General features: G+C 61.4%; 1 protein-coding gene across 6 annotated transcripts in view; it reads right to left on the bottom strand.

Moving 5' to 3' along the window:
* Nucleotides 1-19,162, bottom strand: part of HSPG2 (heparan sulfate proteoglycan 2) — a 100,922-nt gene that overhangs the window by 32,770 nt on the left and 48,990 nt on the right. For all 6 annotated transcript variants that reach the window (XM_058304161.1, XM_058304162.1, XM_058304163.1 and 3 more), the window contains 27 exons: nt 18,235-18,398; nt 17,544-17,723; nt 17,253-17,449; nt 16,998-17,145; nt 16,174-16,301; nt 15,757-15,843; nt 15,612-15,670; nt 15,387-15,454; nt 14,621-14,761; nt 14,338-14,514; nt 14,048-14,227; nt 13,838-13,956; nt 13,165-13,276; nt 12,873-12,986; nt 12,662-12,789; nt 12,208-12,294; nt 11,738-11,787; nt 11,340-11,434; nt 10,982-11,122; nt 10,452-10,643; nt 5,124-5,216; nt 4,824-4,904; nt 4,379-4,609; nt 2,595-2,708; nt 1,546-1,673; nt 1,354-1,440; nt 61-119 (listed from right to left, as the gene is read on the bottom strand). In XM_058304161.1, coding sequence (XP_058160144.1) covers nt 61-119; nt 1,354-1,440; nt 1,546-1,673; nt 2,595-2,708; nt 4,379-4,609; nt 4,824-4,904; nt 5,124-5,216; nt 10,452-10,643; nt 10,982-11,122; nt 11,340-11,434; nt 11,738-11,787; nt 12,208-12,294; nt 12,662-12,789; nt 12,873-12,986; nt 13,165-13,276; nt 13,838-13,956; nt 14,048-14,227; nt 14,338-14,514; nt 14,621-14,761; nt 15,387-15,454; nt 15,612-15,670; nt 15,757-15,843; nt 16,174-16,301; nt 16,998-17,145; nt 17,253-17,449; nt 17,544-17,723; nt 18,235-18,398 — 3,360 coding nt within the window. The remainder of the gene's footprint in view (nt 1-60; nt 120-1,353; nt 1,441-1,545; nt 1,674-2,594; nt 2,709-4,378; nt 4,610-4,823; nt 4,905-5,123; nt 5,217-10,451; nt 10,644-10,981; nt 11,123-11,339; nt 11,435-11,737; nt 11,788-12,207; nt 12,295-12,661; nt 12,790-12,872; nt 12,987-13,164; nt 13,277-13,837; nt 13,957-14,047; nt 14,228-14,337; nt 14,515-14,620; nt 14,762-15,386; nt 15,455-15,611; nt 15,671-15,756; nt 15,844-16,173; nt 16,302-16,997; nt 17,146-17,252; nt 17,450-17,543; nt 17,724-18,234; nt 18,399-19,162) is intronic.

The raw sequence follows: 19,162 nt of genomic DNA, 5'->3' as shown, positions 1-19,162 counted from the left end.
CGGAACTCCCAGGTTCTGTCCTGCCCATTGCCCCCCGGCCCAGGCCATGGTCCTACTTACTCTTTGGCAGGCACCGGCCTCCCCGCACGCTGGGGTTACCCACGTAGCCTGGGGCACACCTGCAAGGAGGAACAAAGACCCACTCTTCCAAGCCCCCAGACACCCCATGCCTCATGGTGGGCTTGGGCAGCTTGACGCTCAGCCTACTGCCCAGTGTGGCACAGAGGCTCAGAGCTCTAGAAGGACCGCGGGGACACAGAGGCCCTTGTGGGCTGAGGGAAGGGCACTGTGAGCACCGCAGCAGGCTGGGGAGGGGCAGGGAGGGCCCGACTCTCCGGGGGAAATTCACCAACAAATGTTTACTGGCCCACCATGATGTGCCAGGCTCTATGCTAGATGCTGATACAACGGTGCCCTTGAGGAAGTTCCTGCTCCTATGGAACTCATGATCTAGTGGAGAACCCAGTCTGGAAACTGTAAAGTGAGAGTGACGGAAGCCTATGGGGGCTGTGGGTGCACACAGGAGCCCCGAATCCAGCCTGAGCATCAGGAAGGCTTCCCAGAGGATGGCACTTCTGAGCATGGTGAAAGAACACGCCAGGCTTTCTTTCAGAGAACTTATCCTGGTTTGAAACTATGTATTTGCACGATTACTTTTTTTCCTTGTGGTGCTGAGAGCTGGGGATTGAACCCGGGATCTCGTATGTGGGAAGCTGGCGCTCAATCACTGAGACATTTCTTTTGCTTGTTTTTGTTTTTGTTTTTTTTTCCGGAGGCATTGGGAACCAAACCCAGGACCTCCCATGTGGGAATCAGGCGCTCAACCGCTTGAGCCACTTCCGTTCCCTGCGTGATTACTTTTTCTCTGCCTTGTCTCCCAGTACAGGTGGAAGGCTCCGCAGGGGCTGGGACTGAACCTGTTCTGTTCACCCCTTGATCTCCAAGCTCAGCACACTGCACAGCACATGTTGAGTGCTTAAGAGAAATGTGCTGAACAAGTGAACAAGGCTGAGTCTGAGGGGCTAAGCAGGAGTTAGCCAGGAAGGGGAGGTGGCGAGGGAGAACGTTCCACAGAAAGGGGACAGCACATGTAAAGCTGTGAACAACGAGAAGTCAAGCCCAGCTGGAGGGCGGAGCAGGGTAAAAGAAGTGGGATGACACGGCTGTGTGGGCTACGGGGAGGCCTGGGAAGACGCCTAAGGAGCTTGGGCGTGTCCTGGGGGCAAACGGGAGCCTTGGAAGGGTTTGGGGCAGGGGAGGGACATGACCCTGGTCGAGACCTGCCCTGGCAACACCGCCCAGGGCTCCTGCCTAGAAGTCCATCATCTGTGCCCGCCCTGTTTGAACACTTACTGCTCACAGTACTGGCCAGTGTAGCCGGGTTCACAGGCCGTGCAGCGGTACCCACGGGCTCCCAGGCTCTCACAGGTGCGGGAGAATCTGGGGTAGGGGGAGGCGAAGGTCAGGCCACGGGAAGCCCGTTCTGCCCACTCCCCCCACCCCACAGCGGGAGCTCTTCCTCCAGCCTCGGGCAAGGACACCCACACGTTCTCCGGGTTGGTCAGTGGGCAGGCACAGGGCTGGCAGTCCTCGGGTGTCCCGGCCGTGGCGTCTCCATAGTAGCCAGGAGCACACAGCTCGCAGAACTCCCCAGCGGCGTTGTGCTGGCATTGCTGCGGGGCGTGAGGGTGTCAGCCGCTGGCCATTTGGCGACATTTGCCAATAGCCTTGAAACTCTGTAATCCTTTGATCTAAATATTCTACTTTAAAAAAAAATCTTAAAGGAAAGACACAGAGGGCCCAAAGACTTCACTACAAGGATCACATCTCAGCGGGGTTTATAAAAGCAAAATGCTGGAAACAAACCTAAACAGCTGAGAAAAGGAACTAGAGAAATTGAAAAATTACATACATCCAAATAGCCATAAAAAACGATGACACTGACTGTGTTTCTTCCATATTACTACCCAAATGCCTGTACTAACACGAAAACGTGTGGGTTTTACATTGTAGATCCAGGCCTGGTTTACTAGCATAACACGTTCCTCACTCCCCATTTAGCTTGGCCTTTGGCCACGTTCCCTCGAGGGCTAGGCACACGCCACTCTGAAAAGTCCAGGTATAAAAAATACTTAATGATATGGAGAGACGTTCATGAACTCATAAGTGAAAAAGCTGGTCCTGCTTATGATTTAAATGAAAAGTATATTAACATGTGTAAACATGTGCCCAGAAAAGGAGGAGGCCAGCTCTGTTCTCCGATGTTGACAGTGAGCACTGCCCAGGGGTAGAATTACAGGTGATTTTTACTTGCTTTTTTGGTTTTTCTCTGTAGTCCAACTCCTCTACAGAGAAGGTGTCATTTTGGTGATAAAAAATCCTTTGTAAAAAGATGCTATTCCATCAATCTGCTCCCCAACTCGCAGCCCCTCAGCGACCAGGCCTGCTGACCCAAGCGTTTGGACCCCTCCCGGCCACACCCCTCAGCCTGGCCCCTGGCCCCGTCCACCTGAGCCCACCTCTCCCTTTCTCACACCCAGCCCTGCCACCCACCCGGGCCCAGCTGAGGTGACCCCTCCCCCCCAGCATCTCACCGAGCAGGTGCCGGTCTCCGGGTGGCACAGGTCCGAGTGGCCGTTGCACTCACACATCTCACAGTGGCCGAGGTAGAGCCCGCTCCCCGTTCGCGTGTAGCCCGGGGCGCAGTCCTGGGGGTGGGGTGCAGGGGAGGGTTGGTGTCCATCCCCAGATCCTGAACCCCTCCTCTCCACCCCCAGATACAAGCCTGGACCAGGTTGGCCCTGGAGGGAAATCCCGGGCGGGGTCCGCTGCCTGGCTCTGCTCCTGCACCCCAGTATCCACTCCCAGGGGTCCCCGCCCACTGTCCATCCCCTCTCAGCCCCTGGAGCTGGGCTGTGCCCACCCCAGCCTGTCCAGCCTCTGCATTTAGGGAATTAACAATTGTCCCTTCACTGGGAATCCATCCTCATCTCCAGACTGCTGTTTCTGAAAATTCTTCTACCAGAAGAATAATTTAGGGGTTAAGAAAAAACTTAAGTCCTAGAGGGAAAAAGAGGGTTCAAGAGACCTAGATTTGAAATGAGCCCTCGAAGATACTTCCAAGTAGGCTCACATTCATTAAATAAGACAGAAGAGGCAACACAGACAAAACCAAGGATATTTTTACACAATTTAAATGAATAATAATGGGTTCCGAGAGCAGCTAATTTTCTATTTGCTCCCCCTTAGCTGGAATCTCTCCAGGGCCTTCCTCCCAACGTTTCAAAGGGATGTTTATAAATTTGTTCTGCTTCACTGCAGAAAACATGCGCCAAGGATTTTGCTTTCCCCAGGGGTACTCCTTCAGGATGTTTTAAATTTTACTAGTGCGAGGGGCATGGAATTCAGGAATTTAGATTTGAAATTCTCATGGCCAGAAAAAAGGTATACCGACGGGGATTTCCCACTGAGGGAGCTCCCGAGTGGGGAGGACAGCTGTGCCCACTCCTGCTCCGAGACGCCCGCCTGGCTCCTCAGCCCCGCCCCGCCCCTCTTCTTCCTCCTCAGCTCAGGCCATTCATCAAATGCCAACTGGGCGCCTGCTGGGTCCCGGGAAGCTGCCTGCACAGCGGTCTGGGCTCTGCCCCGGTGGCGGGCGGGGTCTCCGCCGGGCCCTGCAGGTGCTCTCCAGTCTCTCCCCTGCCCCATCCCCACTGCCCATCCTCAGATAGGACCCTCCCTCCTGCCCGCCCCCTGCCCCATCCATCTCATGCGCCTCCTTCAGAGGACCCCTCCTGCAGCCTGTGAACCGCAGCACCCCTTCAGAGGCTTCCCGCTCCCCCCTGAACGAAGCCTTGCTCGGGGCCTCGCAGAGCAGGCGCGCCCCGGCCTGCCGGGGTAACCCCGCTGCCTTGCGGCTGTGCCCCCGTGCTCCCCACGCTGTGTCCCGCCTGGAGTCCTGCCCCACCCCTCCTTCTCCACCGCTCTGTGGCCTTTCCACGCTCTGCTCGGGGCTGGGGACTGGCATGTCTGTCCTGTCTCCTGTCTCGGGTGGACACCCTGAGGGCATGAGCTGGGAATCTTCCGGAGGCTGGAGGCAGGGCCACCAGTGGTTAAGTGCATGAGGGGCTTCGGGGTCACTAAGCCCTGAGTTCAGATTAATTTCTGCCACGTTAGCTGAGTGTACTTGGCTAAGTCACTGCCCCTTGCACCTCTACGTCCTTACTTTAAAAAGGGGTAATTGAATGCATCTCAGAGTGGCTGGAGGGGCGAAGGAGACAACGCAGAGCACGGGCAGCCCTCAGGGTGGTGACAGTAACCTCTGGTCATGGAAACGCAGCGGTCAGCTGCTGATGCAGCTGGGCTGGCCACACCTCACCTGGCAGGATAAGCCGATGTAGCCCAGCGGGCAGCGGCACTCCTCCACCTCGAGGGCCCGGGGGCCGGCTGAGGGTCCGGGCTGGGCGACCTCCAGGCTGACCGCGCTGATGCTGGCCGCCCGTGGCACCGAGGAGAACGTGGCCCGGACCAGGAGCTCGTCCAGGTCGGCCAGCGCCATCAGGAGGTGCTCACGCGTGGCTGGCTGCCCGTCAGACCGGCGCCAGAATTCCTGGGTCGGGGGGGACGGCACACGTGGGTGAGGGGCGTCGGGCTTTGCAGGGCGCTCCTGCAGCGCCGCCCTCCCCGGTTCTTACCTCCCAGGGATTGACTGTGGGGTTAGAACGGGGGCATGACAGGCAGGGCTGGCCAGGTCAGAGGTGGGCTCTGAACCAGGGGGGAGGGGGAGGTAGGTCAGACGGTGCGGCCGGCCGAGTAGCCCTCACCTCTCGGAAGACGATCTCGTAGCTCCTCCTCTCGGGGCCCTGCAGCGCAGGCTGGGTGGCCACCAGCATGATGTTGTTGCCCTGGGGGACACCAGCGTGGGGGGAGGGGGACAGTTGGGTCCTCACCATCTCTCCGCTTTCCCAAGCTCTGAGCCCAGAGGAGTCAGGCACGTGCCTCCTGCCCCTCCTCCCAGCAGCCAGGCCTCTGCCAGGACAACTGAGTGCTGGACAGAAAGGCCGAGGGCACCCCCGGCCCCGCCTCCCCCTTCTGCCCACCCTGCGTGGGGTCGGCTTGCTCACCGTGATCTGGATGTCAGGGTCAGAGAGCGGGCTGCCCTGCGCCCCGGCTGTGTAGGAGAGGGTGTAGCGCAGTTTCCCGCCATAAGCCGCCACCTGCAAAGAGGCCAGCCCAGTGGTCCCAACCTGACTCTGTCTTCCTCTGGGGTGGGGGTTGGGGGGTGTCCCCAGACAGGTGAGTGGGGTGGACCCTCCCCAGGCCTTTTTGCACCTTGATGTCCCTCCTGCCCAAATAGGACATCTTAGTCCCTCCACAGCTCCAGGCATGGCGGTGGGAACCCTCAGCAGCCTCCTTTTTTAGGGGTTTGCCACTCCCTGGTGGTCCCAGGAAACAAGCTGCAAGTCCCGGCTCATTTTAAGGAATTTTCCATAAATCAGACAGGGCTAATGACAGCAACCACTGTGAGGGAGGTTGTAGAAGGTTCCGGAGTGTTCAGCTGTGTGTGTTGGGGTTTGGCAGGGGTTGAGGGTGGCCCCTCAGAGGCCTTACCCCTGGGCAGGGGCTCTTGCTTGCCCAGAATCCACCCTACCCCGTCGCGTTCTGCAAAGGGCACCCCTAATTTCCTTTAAAGAATGCCTTCCCTCCAGGCAAGCCATGTGGCTTGAGGGCCGTGCCCTTCCCTCTGCAGGGGAACAGGAGCCTGGCCTGGGCGATCCGCACGTCCGACCAGTCTCCCTCCCTTTCCGGGCAGAGATGGACTTGTGAGTCAGGTCTTCCAAGGGGATTTCACCCAGGCACTTCTGCTATTTCCACCAGGACAGGGAAACTCCCTTTTTTGGTCAGACTGTGAGCTCAAAGCATGGAAAGCTGGAAAATGGCTCTGATCAAGTTTAAGTCCTCATAAGCCCCTGGATCCAGGCACACCTGATACCATTCCTTGGACTTTGTAGTTACGTAAGCAAGTGGATTTTCTGTTGTGGAGAAAGCAGCTGGACTTGGGTTTTCTGTTGCTCAGGATGGACTGGAAGAGTCCGTAAGCATGCCACGAGGGGCTTTCACACAGCCACCAGGGTAGATGCTCAGATCTATATGACCACTGAGTCAGGCTAAGCCCATTTGCTCATTCATGTGAGCCTTTATTAAATGCCTAGTGAATACATGCCAGGCTCCGGGGGCCCTAGGGATGACCTCCACAAGCTCAGGGCATGGTGAGGAATTCAAAGGCAGAACCAAAACACTATGAAACAACTGGCTTCTTGTTTGCTTTGGATCCAGGAAGCTGAAAGCCACATCCAGGGTCAACTTTCTAGCAAGTTGCAGGTGTGTACAGAACAGCGGCTAAGGGAGCAGACCCAGCAGCCTGCAGGGCTCAAGTCCAGCTCTGCTGTTTACTGACTGTTCCGCCTTGGGCAAGTCTTAACCTCTCTGAGCCCCTCTTTCCTCACTGGATATGGGAGCAAAACCAACACTTGCCTTGACATGTATCATGAGGATCGAGTACCACCAGGACGTGAAATACTGCATTTCTGCACAGTGCTGCGTGCCTGGCTCAATGCTTGATAAGGCATTGCTGCCCCCACCTTCACCCTCGGCTTTGGCGGAACTTTCCCATCCTCACCCCCCCTTACCCTGATTGACTCGCCCACTTCACTAGCCGCTTTATGGCATGTCATCTGTGTTCTTAAGATCCATTTTACATCATTTTGGGGACAAGACAGAAGCAAAATCAATACTAATATTAATGCCATGCTAATAATGATAATCCAGCCAATGATTATAGTTATGATAATTGGACCATAATTGTCAGGGGCCTCGTGACAGGATACAGTTAGGGCTTAACTGATGCTTCTCAGATGGATGAGTAAGTGCAGAGCCCAGAGGTAGGCAGCGATCTGGGCATAGGGAAAAAGGGGCTCAAAGAAGAGGTGCTAGGGAGACCCTCCCAGGAGAGGCGCCAGAGCAAGAGCTGGGTTCAACCTCAGCTCTACCGTCTCCTGAATGTAGGACCCCGGGCAAGGCTGTTCTCCAGTCTGGGCCTTATCTACCCATCTGTGTCACGATGAGCCTTGACAAAGGGCTCTCTGGCATATTAAGATTCTATGACTGGCGGCAGACTTGGCCCAGTAGTTAAGGCGTCCATCTACCACATGGGAGGTCTGTGGTTCAAACCCCGGGCCTCCTTGACCCGTGTGCAGCTGGCCCACGCGCAGTGCTGATGTGCGCAAGAAGTGCCGTGCCACACAGGGGTGTCCCCCACGTAGGGGAGCCCCACGCGCAAAGAGTGCGCCCCGTAAGGAGAGCCGCCCAGCACGAAAGAAAGTGCAGCCTGCCCAGGAATGGTGCCGCACACACAGAGAGCTGACACAACAAGATGACGCAACAAAAAGAAACACAGATTCCCGTGCCACTGACAACAACAGAAGTGGACAAAGAAGATGCAGCAAATAGACACCGAGGACAACCGGGGTGGGGTGGGAGAGGGGAGAGAAATTAATTAATTAATTTAAAAAAAAAAAGATTCTGACATCCCAGTGACCCCACCACCACCTCCTAGTTAGTTACCTTATTTCCCAGGAAGGCCCGAGGCAACTGCCAATAATAGAGGCTCTCGGGAAGCAGAGAGAAGCCTTCGTAGGAGAGAGAGAACTAGGACAGAAGGACAGGTGGTGAGAGTGGAGGGAGCAGGCGGAGGCCAAGAGGGCAGAAAAGGTCCTGATGGGTGGGCAGACACTGGCAGGAGGCCAAGCAGCAGGGCAGAGGACACCTCGCCCCACGCCCGCGCAGCCCCGGCCTGCCCCGTGGGCAGTGTGCTGCCCCACCTGGGCCTGGGCACGCCGGCTGGCTGCTCGAGGTGCGGCCTGGGCCAGCGTCTCCTGTCTGGTGTGTCCCTCTTGTGAATCCCAAGATGATTTACGTAACACACCAATACATATTTTTAAAATGCCTCTTTTAACATGCATATCCAGCATAATTGAGTTGGAAGAGGATTGACTTAAGGGAAAAATTAAAGTAATAGCTCAGGTAGTGTGTGGAAATGGCAGAAATTCTTTGGGAAATGACTCAAGTCTAGAAAGCACAGTGGGTGGGGTGCCTGGGTGGGCGCCTCAGCACGTACCTGAGAGCCTGCTGGGGAAGACAGGGCAGCTGAGGAGGAGGGAGCAGGGGAGGAGGAGGAGCGGGAGGGGGGAGGCCGAAGAGCTGCAGGCTGGGGGTGGGAGGGAAGCCCTGGGGGGCGGGGGGTGGGGGGCGGCAGCAAAGCTGGAAAGGAGCTGCCAGATCTCGGCATCCATCCGCCTCTGGGCCTCGTCCACCTGGGGGCCGGGAGAGGAAGGACGGAGGGCGAGGGCAGAAGGACAGAATGGCCAGGCGTGAGGCTTTCCCCAAGCCGGGCCCCCCCAGGCTGTCCACCCACGACTGCCGATGCTGGACATCCTGGCCCTATGCCCACTGCCCTCTTCCTCCTTGTGAGCCTGGGGGGGGGGTGACCTGGGAGGGGTCCCGCCAACCAGGGGCAGTGACCGATGGGGAGAAGCCAAGCAGAGGGGTCTGCAAGACGGGCAGAGAGAGGTCCGTCTAGCTAAGGCCAGAGCAGCTGGAGGTGGCCCCGGCGGCACCTGCAGTGCGGGAGAGGCTCCTCAGGCCTGGCTGTCCACGCTTGCCTGTGGCACCAGCCTTGGCCACTAAGGGCCTGGGGACATCTCCTACGGGCAATGCCGGAGAGAACCGGCATCTGGCTAGAGCTTGGACTGGCCTGGGGGACAAAGGCCAGGAGGGCCTGGGCCCACTTGAGGCCCCTGCTTTGACTTGACTAAACTCTCGGTCTCCTCCCTGGGCCCCCAGACGCAGCCTGTCCAGACCAGGCCCTCCGTTACCTGTGAGGCCCGCTGTGCCCGGCCCCTGCCCTCTGGGGGCCCCGGGGTCCTCCCGGTTGCCACAGCTGCCCGCCACTGCGCCTCTGAGAGGGATGTGCGGTTCTGATGGGATGGAGGCCAGCTCAGCCCTCCCAGGGCCAGAGAGGACCACACTTACTGGGGACAAAGACGCATGCTCCTCGTTCTGGCAGGCACACAGCAGGGAACCCCAGGCCGCCGGGGTGGGGAGCAGGGGGAGGGATGCGCACACAGAGGGTCAGTGGCGCCTGCTTGGGAGGCATCGAGTTGGTTTCCCTCCCACCTCGTCACCACTCTTGGCACAGACCAGGCCACACAGCAGGACGTGCCCCTCCCGGTCCTAACTCCTGGCATCATGGGGCTTGGGCAGTGCCCCGCCAGGGCCACTGGCTGCTGCCTGGGTTCATGCAGACCCTCACTGCCTCGGGCAGGGGGCACCTTCATACGGAAACTGGAGAACATACCATGCCACGTCACACCACCCTCACACCATGCAGACCTGGGCCTACCTGGTGAGCCCGGCGCATCCGTGCAAGATCTGCCTCCCTCTGCGGGGTGCAGGGATAGGCCGGGGGAGGGATCAGGGACAGCAGGCAGCCCGCCCAGGAGGAGGCTGGGATGCTTGGGTCTGTCCGAGGAACGCCTACGGGGCAGCCCCCGAGCTGCCCTTCGTTTGCCCCTGATCTCCCTGGGACCCTGACCCTGGGATGTGCCCGCTGGCCCTGGCCTCGGGCAGCAGGGGACTCTGGTAGCCAGACCACTGTCCCTGGACACCACCCTAGTGGGCCCCTGAGGCTTGTCCCATGAGCTCTGGGAGCAGAGGCAGGTTCATCCCTGGAGAGGGTAGGATTTTAAGGGCAGCCTCTGACCTGGGCTGGCTTCCCAGCACGGCTGCCTACCAGCTGAGTAACTGTGGAAAGTTAGCGACCCTCTCCCTGCCGAGGCGTCCTCATTTATGAGACAGGGTAGTCGCAGCACCTAGTTCTTAGGGTTTTGATTTGACACTGAAAGGTGCTTGGAACAGCATCTAGCACATAGCGCTCAATAAATACGACCCACGGCAATCATTATTATGCTCGGCGCCAAGCACTGAGCCACGAGCACAGATCAGGGAATTTGGGGTGAGCAAGCAAGTGGAGCACGAACGGCCTCACGTGCTCTCGTATGTCCACGGCCCAGGGCCTGCGTGTTGATTAACTGCGAACACTAGTAATTGAGCACGACTGAGCACTTGCTCTGTGCCAGGCACGATCTCAACTCTTCCCAGTCACCCGGAGCTGTCTGTCAAATGGGCCCAGCTGGCAAGTGGCAGAGCTGGGATTGAGACTGGTCTAGCTGACCCCTGAGGTCACGTGTTTATGCCGTGGCAGGTGCCTGCCCGCGGCCGAGACTGCGCCAAGGCGGACTTGGGGCTGAGTCGCTGCCAACCCCGTGCTCGGCAGGGGCATGGTTCGGAGGGGGTGCTCGGGAGGGCCTGCCAGCCCGGGCTGCACATCTCACCTTGTCTCCCTGGTACATCTCCGGCAGCTGCCAGTAGAAAGACTCGTGGCCAAGGTGGGCAAAGTTGCCAAAAGAGAGCTGGGCCCCGTCGGACACGGGCTGCACGGCGAAGCCCCCCGTCAGGCGGCTGTTGCGCTGCGGGTTCACCAGGGCGAAGCCTTGGAAGTCCCCAGGCGCAAAGCGAGTGGAGATCTGGCAGGAGGACGAAGGGGGGTCAGCCTGGGCGCTGGAGCGGGCGTCTTGGCAGGGGTAGGGGCACGGGAGGGCATCAGGGTGGAGGACGGGAGGCTCTGGGCTTAGGGCTGAGATGATCAGGAGGGGTCACGGGGAGGTCCTCAGGGTGGGGGCGAGGGTTCGCTGGGGTCAGCGCGCGGATGGGCAATAATGGGGGCAAGGAGGTGGGTCTCCGCACAGGCAATGCCGCGCAGGCGCCTCCCAGGGGACGCCACCAGGGCCAGGCCCCGACTAGCCCCGTGATGACCAGGGCGGGTGGCAGCAGGCCCCGGGGCGGGGCAGGGGCGGGTTCTCACCAGGTGGCGGCTGTAGGTGGAGCTGGCGCACTGCTGGGTGACGCCCATGCAGAAGCAGGGCAGGCAGCCGCCGGGGTTGCCGGCATGCAGGTGGAAGTGGTGGGGCCGGCAGTGGCTGCAGGTGAGGCCTTCCACCTGGGCCTGGGTTAGGATGGAGGGAGAGGGGCACAAGAGGGTAAGGGGCGCAGCCCTGCCCACCCCGGGCCCAGGCCCCTGGCCCCCATCAGAGGCTGCCTCATTTCCCGCCAGGCCCCAGGGGGTGGGGCAGACAGGTCTCTGGGGAGAGGGGGAGGGGCCAGGACCAGCCCCCTGAGATGGTGAGAGGGACAGCCTCAGGGAGGGCGGGGCTTGGACTGACCTTGCACTGGCACTGGCCGGCAGCATCACACTGACTGCTGACGCTGCCGCGGGGGTCACAGCCACAGCCAATCGGCTCTGGCACCTGGCCGTCTCCTGGGGTGGAGGGAAGCCACGGCTGGAGCCCCAAACCTGCCACCCGGCCCCTATTCTCACCACCCCTGGGCATCTGAGTCACCACTGAGCGAGGGAGCACTTATTTCTGAGCCTGCCACACATAGGGCATGGCATACTCTCACTACAGCCCTCTGAGTTGGGTCCTGTCACTATCCCCGTCTTACAATGGAAGAAACCGAGGTTCAGAGAGGTAGCCGCCGGACTGAGGCCCCAAGGAGCGCAAAGCTGTCCCAGTCCCCCGCGGGTGCAGCCTGGCCCCCGTGGCTTCCCTAGACTACTCACTTTGGCATGGCTGGCCCTGGCTGGGGTTGCCGTGGTAACCTGAGGCACACCTGCAGGGAGAGAGCACATGATGAATGGAGGGCAGGAGCACAGAGCCCTGGAGAGCCTGTGGCAAGGCTGGGCAGGGGCCTGGGTGGGACCCAAGGCTGTCACAGAGCTGAGAGCACCAATGGCTCCACTCGCCCATTTTACAGATGGGGAAACGGAAGGAGAAGAGTGGGGCTGTGCCCAAAGGCGCACAGCCCCGAATCAGTGGCATAAAGGCCAAAGGCAAGAGGGAGGGGTTTGCGAGGAGACAGCGCTGGCTGGGGCCAGGGGCTGAGGGCGCTGGAGGCGAGCTAGGCTTAGGTTTCAGCTCCCAAGGTGGGCGCTGAGCACCTGGGGCAAGCACTGAAGGTTCTGGCTCCTCCGGCCAGAGGGCTGGGCCCAGCACAAGGACTCCAGGGGTGGCCTCTCCCGCACCCCCTTACCTCTCACAGTGACGCCCGCTGTGGCCTGGGGAGCACGCGTCACAGGTGGGGTGTCCGTCTGTGTCCAGAAAGCAAGTGTGGGAGGCCCTGGGGCGGGGGGAGGGGCAAATTCCGGGTAAGAAGGTCAGCTGCCCCTCCCCCTGTCCCTTCAGCGCCAGGACAGAAGGGGGGGAGGCGGAGCAGGGCACGTGCCGGGCACTGGGCTAAGAGCCCCACGTGCACCGTCTCATTCAACTCCCACGCAAGGGACCGACTGGGCTATGTCATTAGCCCCGTTTCACAGATGAGGAAGTCGAGGCCCGGGGAGGGAAGTGTCTTAGCCAAGGTGACACCTTAAGGAAGGTGAAGGTCAGGATTTAGCCACTGCCTCTCAGAGGGACCTGGGAGGAAGGGGTCTGGGAGGGGGTGGTGGCCGTTTCAGGGGAGGGCAGGAAGAGGCAGGGGCTGGACGCACTGGCCAGCAGCAGGGGCTCCATGGCATGGGCATGGCTGGCAGTCCTGTGGCGTCCCCCGCTGGGCGTCCCCGTAGTACCCCGGCTGGCACTGCTCGCACTGAGGGCCCTCGGTGTGGTGCTGGCAGCCCTGGAAGGGCAGAGCGTGGCATGAGGGGAGGCCCCTGAACGCTGCAGCACCTTGGGGTGGGACAGGAGGCAGGCGGGACTCACCTGGCAGGCACCTGTTTCGGGCTCACAGACCTCTGTGTGGCCATGGCAGTTGCAGCGTTCGCAGGTGCCCAGGTAGAGGCCGCTGGGCATGCGTGTGTAACCTGTGTCGCAGTCCTAGGGGCAGGAGGATGGCAGTGGGAGGGGCTTCCCTAGCAGGGCCAGTCCTGGGCAGGGGGCACGGTCTGCCCGGGCCTGAGGCAGGCCTGGGAAGGCGGGGAGAGCCAGCGGAGGAGGAGCCAGGGCGCACCACGGGGGGAGCTGGCTGGACAGGGGCCTGGGGCCCGGGGCTCACCTGGCAGGACGGGCCACGATAGCCGGGCGGGCAGGTACACTGCTCCACTTGCAGCGCAGGGTCCTGGCCGGTGTCCTCGGGCACAGCCACGTCCATGCTGATGCCGGAGACCCTGGGCATGACGAGACCCCCCGCCCTGAGTGAGGCGCCCCCGGGGGCCCTTCCGTGGCTCATCTCGCGAATCCTCCCAACAGCCCCGTCGTGGGGCCTGTCCGCCCCCAGTGGCTGCTGGGGCTGTGGCTAACAGTTCACCAGCAACGTCCTCGAAAACCACTGCCCCTCTTCCGGTGACCAGTGAGGGACTGAGGCGGGGTACAAAAGGCCCTGGGCAGGACGACGCTGCGGCGATTTACACCCCAGAGCCCCCTGTGGGCTCAGGCGGAGGTGAGGGTCAGCCTCCCCCCCACTGCCTCCCCGTCCCTTGCGGGGTTCCTGGAGGGCATTCCCCAGGTGAGTCGTGTGCCCCCCAATCCCTGTATCAGGCTCTGCTTCTTGGGAGCCCCATCAGGCAAGCCCTGTGAGGCGGGGCATTGTTATCCCCATTTTACAGATGGGGAAACTGAGGCACAACGAGGTTGCAAGCCCGTAGGTGGCAGAGCTGACCTCCTGGCTCCACTCAGACCCCAAACCCCCCACCTGCGCCCCCTTCTCTTCCTGCCCCGACCCCAGGCACCTGCTCTCAGCCTGCTGCTGGGTGTAGGACGCCCGGATGAGGAGGGTGTCGACGTTGGCCAGCGCCATCAGCAGGTGCTCCCGCGTGGCCGGCTGCCCATCAGGCCGCTGCCAAGCTTCCTGCCAAGGCAAGGCCACGCGTGCTGCGACCGCCGACAGTCTGTGGCGTGGGCAGCCCGAGCGAGGGGAGCCCGGGGCGCGTGCTGCTCACCTCCCAGAAGGGCACGGCGAAGGCGCTGGGCTGGCCAGGGTTGGGCGCGCGGACGGCGTGGTGCTCCAGGACGATGCCGTTGCCCTGCAGCACCACCAGCGGCTGCCCGTGCAGGGCCGCGGAGCCAGGCTGGGGCCGCTGGGTCACAGAGAAGCGCAGTTCTCCCCCGTAGGAGGTCACCTGGGCACAGGGTGGGCGGGCTTGGCACCTCCACAGCACCCCAACTCCGTTCCCAGGTCGCTGCCGGCGCTGGTCCTGCTGCCCCGAGCCCCCTCCCCCCCAAAGCCCACCTTGTCCCCCAGGAAGCTCGGGGGGAGGCTCCAGAAGTAGGGTCCGGGGAGGAGGCTGTGGAAGGAGGCGAAGAGCAGCTCCCCGGGCGCGGGGGACGAGATGCCCTCGCGGGTGGTGTGGGTGCCTGCGGCACTGGTCAGGCTGAACCGAGCGGGCTCCTCGGACGCCCCCTGCACCTGGAAGGGGGAGAGGGGCTCGGGGTGGGGGCCGTGGCCTGAGCCTGGCGCTTGGCCCCCCAGGCTGGGGCTCGGCAGTCCCGCCTGCCCGCCGGCGCGGAGGTACCTGGGCGCGGCTCCAGGAGGAGCTGGTGCACTGGCGGCTGACGCCCATGCAGAAGCACTTGAGGCAGCCGTCGGGGTGGCGGGTGCTCAGGTGGAAGGAGCCGTCGGCACACTCGTTGCACAGGCGCCCCACCACGTTGTTCTGCAGGCACAGAGCACATTCTAGATGGGGACCCACGGAAATAGCACCATCTCAGGCGCCCTATCTGAATAATCATTCCCAGTTCATGCGAGCTTATTCAACTCTTTTCCTCTTTTCTCTTTGGCTGCCAGGGTGCTCCATCAGCAAACTTAGATGTCCATATAGTAACTTGGTAAAGCTTATTTACAGAGCATCTCATGCAGGTGCTACAACCATCACCTAAGTGGTCCGGGAGGGGCGTGGCATCTCTGAGGCTCAGGGTTGTGAGTGATCATTCATTTGCTGATCAACTCTGGCTGTAAGACCCGGATGGCCTCACTCCCACCTCTGTTCAATTCTTCCTTCCACTGACACCTGATTCTCCCACTGGCTTGAGGCACATGAGCTCCCTCCCCAGCACCTGTGGGATGCTAACACCTACCCCACTGTGTCAGCCCGAGGGTTAAACTGAGGTGAAAGCAAAGGTGCGGTGCAGATACAACGGTGGCACAAAGAATGCCTGGCAAAGGACCTGGGCCTGGAGCTCGGGCCACCTGACCCTCAACTGGGGCTCTTTCCCGGATGCCAGGCTGCCTCTCCCTTGCTCCCAGCTATGGCCCCCGGGTGGGGTGGGGGCGGCACATACCTTACAGCGGCAGGGCTCCCCCAAGGTCCCCAGGCTGCCTCGCTCGTCACAGGACACAATATTCTGGTCTGAGACACAGAGCGGGGGTCGGCAGGGCAGGTGGAAAGGGGATGGCATAGCCTGGGTGGGGCTCCCCCAGATCACGGGGTCTGAGTGCCAATATTCGGGGGGAAGGTGGGGGGATGGGCCTGGTGGGCAGTGCAGGGGTGCGGGCTCTCTACTCACGGATGGGCCTGCACTTCCCGCCCGGCTGGATGGGGTTGCCCTCGTATCCAGGGGCACAGCTGAGGAGGACAGCGTCGTCAGTGCCTGCTCCATGCCCTCGCCCGTTCCAGCCCACTTCCCCCAGGCCCCGCCAGCTCTCCCTCACCTCTCGCAGCGGCGGCCGATGTAGCCTGGGGCGCACGCGTCGCAGGTGGCTTGGCCATCCGTGTCCAGGAAGCAGGTGTCTGAGAACCTGCGGGCATCGGATGGGCAGGGCGTGGGGCGGGGTGGGGGCCAGGCCGGGCCCACACCCCCACCCTGAGAAATGCCTGAAGCCCACGTGGACACGGGTAGGTTATGAAGCATGTCACCTCCCTGCCCACCTGTCCTCAAAAGGACACTAAAAGGACACATGGGTCCATTACACAGAAGAAGAAACCGAGGCCCAGAGAGGTCAAAAAGCATAAAGCTGAGTGACCAGGCTGGATTTGAACCCAGGTCTCCCACCTCCCTTTCCTCCAGTCCATTGCACTGTCCCCTTCCCCGCCCCTGCCGTAACCTTCCCACCCAAGCTGGGTCTGACCTGCGGGAGGCGTCGATGTATGGGCAGGGACAGGGCCGGCAGGCAGTGGCCGTGGCCTTCGTGGCATCCCCAAAGAAGCCGGCCCTGCACTTGTTGCACTGTGGCCCCTCCGTGTTGTGCTGGCAATTCTGGAGGCAGGGGAAGGGAGCAGCTCGGGGTTCACCACCGGCCCCAGCCCCCGGGGGACCAGATGAGGGTTCTGGGCTGGGCCTTTGCATCTGCCTGGCTTAGCCTTCCCCATCACGCTGGAATTACTCCCCAGCTTTCCAGGTAGGGGAACATCCGGCTGCATCTTCTTAGCAATGGTGGGGACTCACCACCTCACATGGCAGCCCGTCCCATAGATGGTTCCAGACGCCTGCGTTATGCTGACCTAAACCCACCTCCCCCTTCCAGTCTGCACCCACCGGCAGGTCCTGCCTCTGGACCTGTTGGTTTTACCCACGACCGCAGTCAGGGACTTGGAGACAACGGCCCCGCTTGAGCCTTTTCTTCTGTTAGCGCCACAATCCCAGCTCCCTCTACTACTGCTCACAAAGAGGCTACGATTTCTAGGTCCCTTGCCACTAAGTCTGCCCTCCCACAGGCCATGCTGAATGCGGCGCTTTCCAAGGCTGGTCCCGCCAGTACAGAAAAAAGTACGGCCTTCACCGCCCTTGTTCTGAACGCCAGACCCCGTAACACAGCCAGAGATCGTGAGAGCGTGCCAGCCACAGCTTCACTCTGGGAGCCTGTGGTTAGGAGGGATCCCCAGCCTGTGCCTCCCCCACTGCCCCTGGCCGCGGCCCCTTTCCAGTGCCCAAGGGCCGGCTGGCACGACTCACCAGGCAGTGGCCGTACACGGGATCACAGGAGCTGGCGTGCCCATTGCAGCTGCAGCCAGAGCAGGTGCCCAGGTAGGGTCCTCCCGGCACCCGGGTGAAGTGGGCCTCACAGCTCTCGCAGGACAAGCCGGAATAGCCGATGGGACACCTGTGGGAGTTGGACAGAGAGAGAGTGGCTGTGGGAACCACGAGGCCCTGCTACTTCTCCCCTCCCCTGGCCGGGATCCGTGTTCCCAGCCGCGCTGGGTCAGGCACCTGCACTCCTCCACGCTGTGGGCGCGGCCGTGGCTGGTGGCGTGGGTGACGGTGGTGTCCATGGCGATGTCGCTCAGTCCCACGCTGGCCATCTTGGCATTGTACACAGTCTGGATGAGGACGGCTTCCAGGCCCTGCAGCACCTGCAGCATCTCCGCCCGCTGCACTGGCCGGCCGGACTCGTGGACCCAGTGCTCCTGGGTGTGGATGGAGGTGGGAAGGTCACACGTCAGCACCCTGCCGGCCTGCAGCCCCCTCACCCCCAGCCCCGGGGGCTCAGGTGCCACCAACCTCAGAAAACTGGACCTGGCGCTGGTTCAGAGCCCCGGGTTGGGTGGGCGTGTGGCCTCGGGAGAGCAGGCGATATCCTGCGCCCACGAGGACCACGTCCGGCCGCTGCACCGGCTCCAGCGTGCCACGCGCCAGCTCATAGCGCACCTTGTAGTACAGGGAGCCGCCGTAGGAGTCCACCTGGCCGAGACAGGGCGGATCAGACCCGATGCCCAAGGCACTCCTCCCTCCCTCTCCTGCTTGCCCTCTGTTCCTATGATGCTCACTGAGTGCCCAGCACGGAGCTGGGCACCGGGATGTAGACTTGGGTGAGACACAGCCTCTGCTGGGGTGCCCGGCCGCTGGGAGCGAGTATGATAGTGTGGTGCAATAGGTACTCGGGGAGGCCAGAGGAAGGGCACTGAGTCCAGCCAGGTGCAGGGGAGAAGTCAGGGAGGGCCTCCTGGAGGAGGTGATACCGAGCTCCCCGGACAGGCTGAGTCAGCATTCGTCCTCACCCGAGAGTAGAAGGCAGAGACCCTGCCCTGAACGCATGAGCCCACAGAGGGCTGAGCTGCGGCTTGACCACACCTCTCCCCCCGGAGCCGAGTCTGCCGTGCTGCCCGCCAGCTTCAGAGGGAGCGGAGCTCCGGCAGGTTCTGGGCCGGCAGTGAGGAGCCCTTCCCCCCCAGGGCAGCAGCCCGCCCCTCACCTTGTTGCCCAGGAACTGCTCGGGCAGAGCCCAGAACGAGTCGTGGGTGAGGAAGCGGCGGGACAGGTCGACCAGCTGGAACTCCCGCTCTGCCACGGCGATCTGCAGCTGGGTGGAGGAGAGCGGCGACAGGCCGGGCTGCGCGGGCATCGTCACGTTCACGCCTGTGGGTGGCGGGTAGGGGGGTGAGGTCCGCAGCACGTGCATGTCAGGGCCCTCAAACACCGCCAGAGACCCCTGCCAGGCCCAGACACCCACCCTGAGGGTGGTGCCCCGGAGAGACGGGAAAGGTCGGGGGGAAAAGGCATTTAGAGAGAGCGCTGGGTCTCTTTCCCAAAGTCGAGTAAAAGCCAAGACTTTTTTTCCTCCCGAGGTTTTGGAGCAGTGTTTCCCAAAGCATGCTTTGGGGAAGCTATGGACTGGAGGCTGGGAACCATTTGGGAACGGCAGGGTCAAGGAAAAAGGTCAAGGGGACTCTGCAGCAGGACTTCTCAGAGCACTTTGCTAATAGATGCACAAACTGCCAAGGTTAGAACAGCCCCGGGGTGGGGGCAGCAGGGTGCTACATGAGGCTGAAGAGCACTGGGCCCAAGTGTGGCTCCTCCGCCCCCCCACATGTGTGAGCCTGGGTAAAGGCCTCAGTTTCCCTATCTGTAAAATGGGGGTAACAATGGCCTCTCCTGTGGGGTTATCATGAAGATAAAATGAACAGATGGATGTAAAATCCTTAAAAAAAAGGATCATGGCCCAAAGAAAGTGTTCAAAAATGGTTGGCTGTTTTTGTTGCTGTGTTATGACGGGTCATCTAGTCTAACCCTCTCCTGCGCACACACACAGCATGCTCCCAGATCTCTACGGCAATGCCATCCAAGAGAACTTCCTGTCATGGTGGGGCTCCAGTGTGGTAGCCACTAGGCACGCGTGGCTG

Source organism: Dasypus novemcinctus, chromosome 9, assembly GCF_030445035.2.
Source record: "Dasypus novemcinctus isolate mDasNov1 chromosome 9, mDasNov1.1.hap2, whole genome shotgun sequence".
NCBI lineage: Eukaryota > Metazoa > Chordata > Mammalia > Cingulata > Dasypodidae > Dasypus > Dasypus novemcinctus.
Note: the sequence above shows the minus strand (reverse complement) of the source record. Positions and strands in the feature narration are given on the sequence as shown.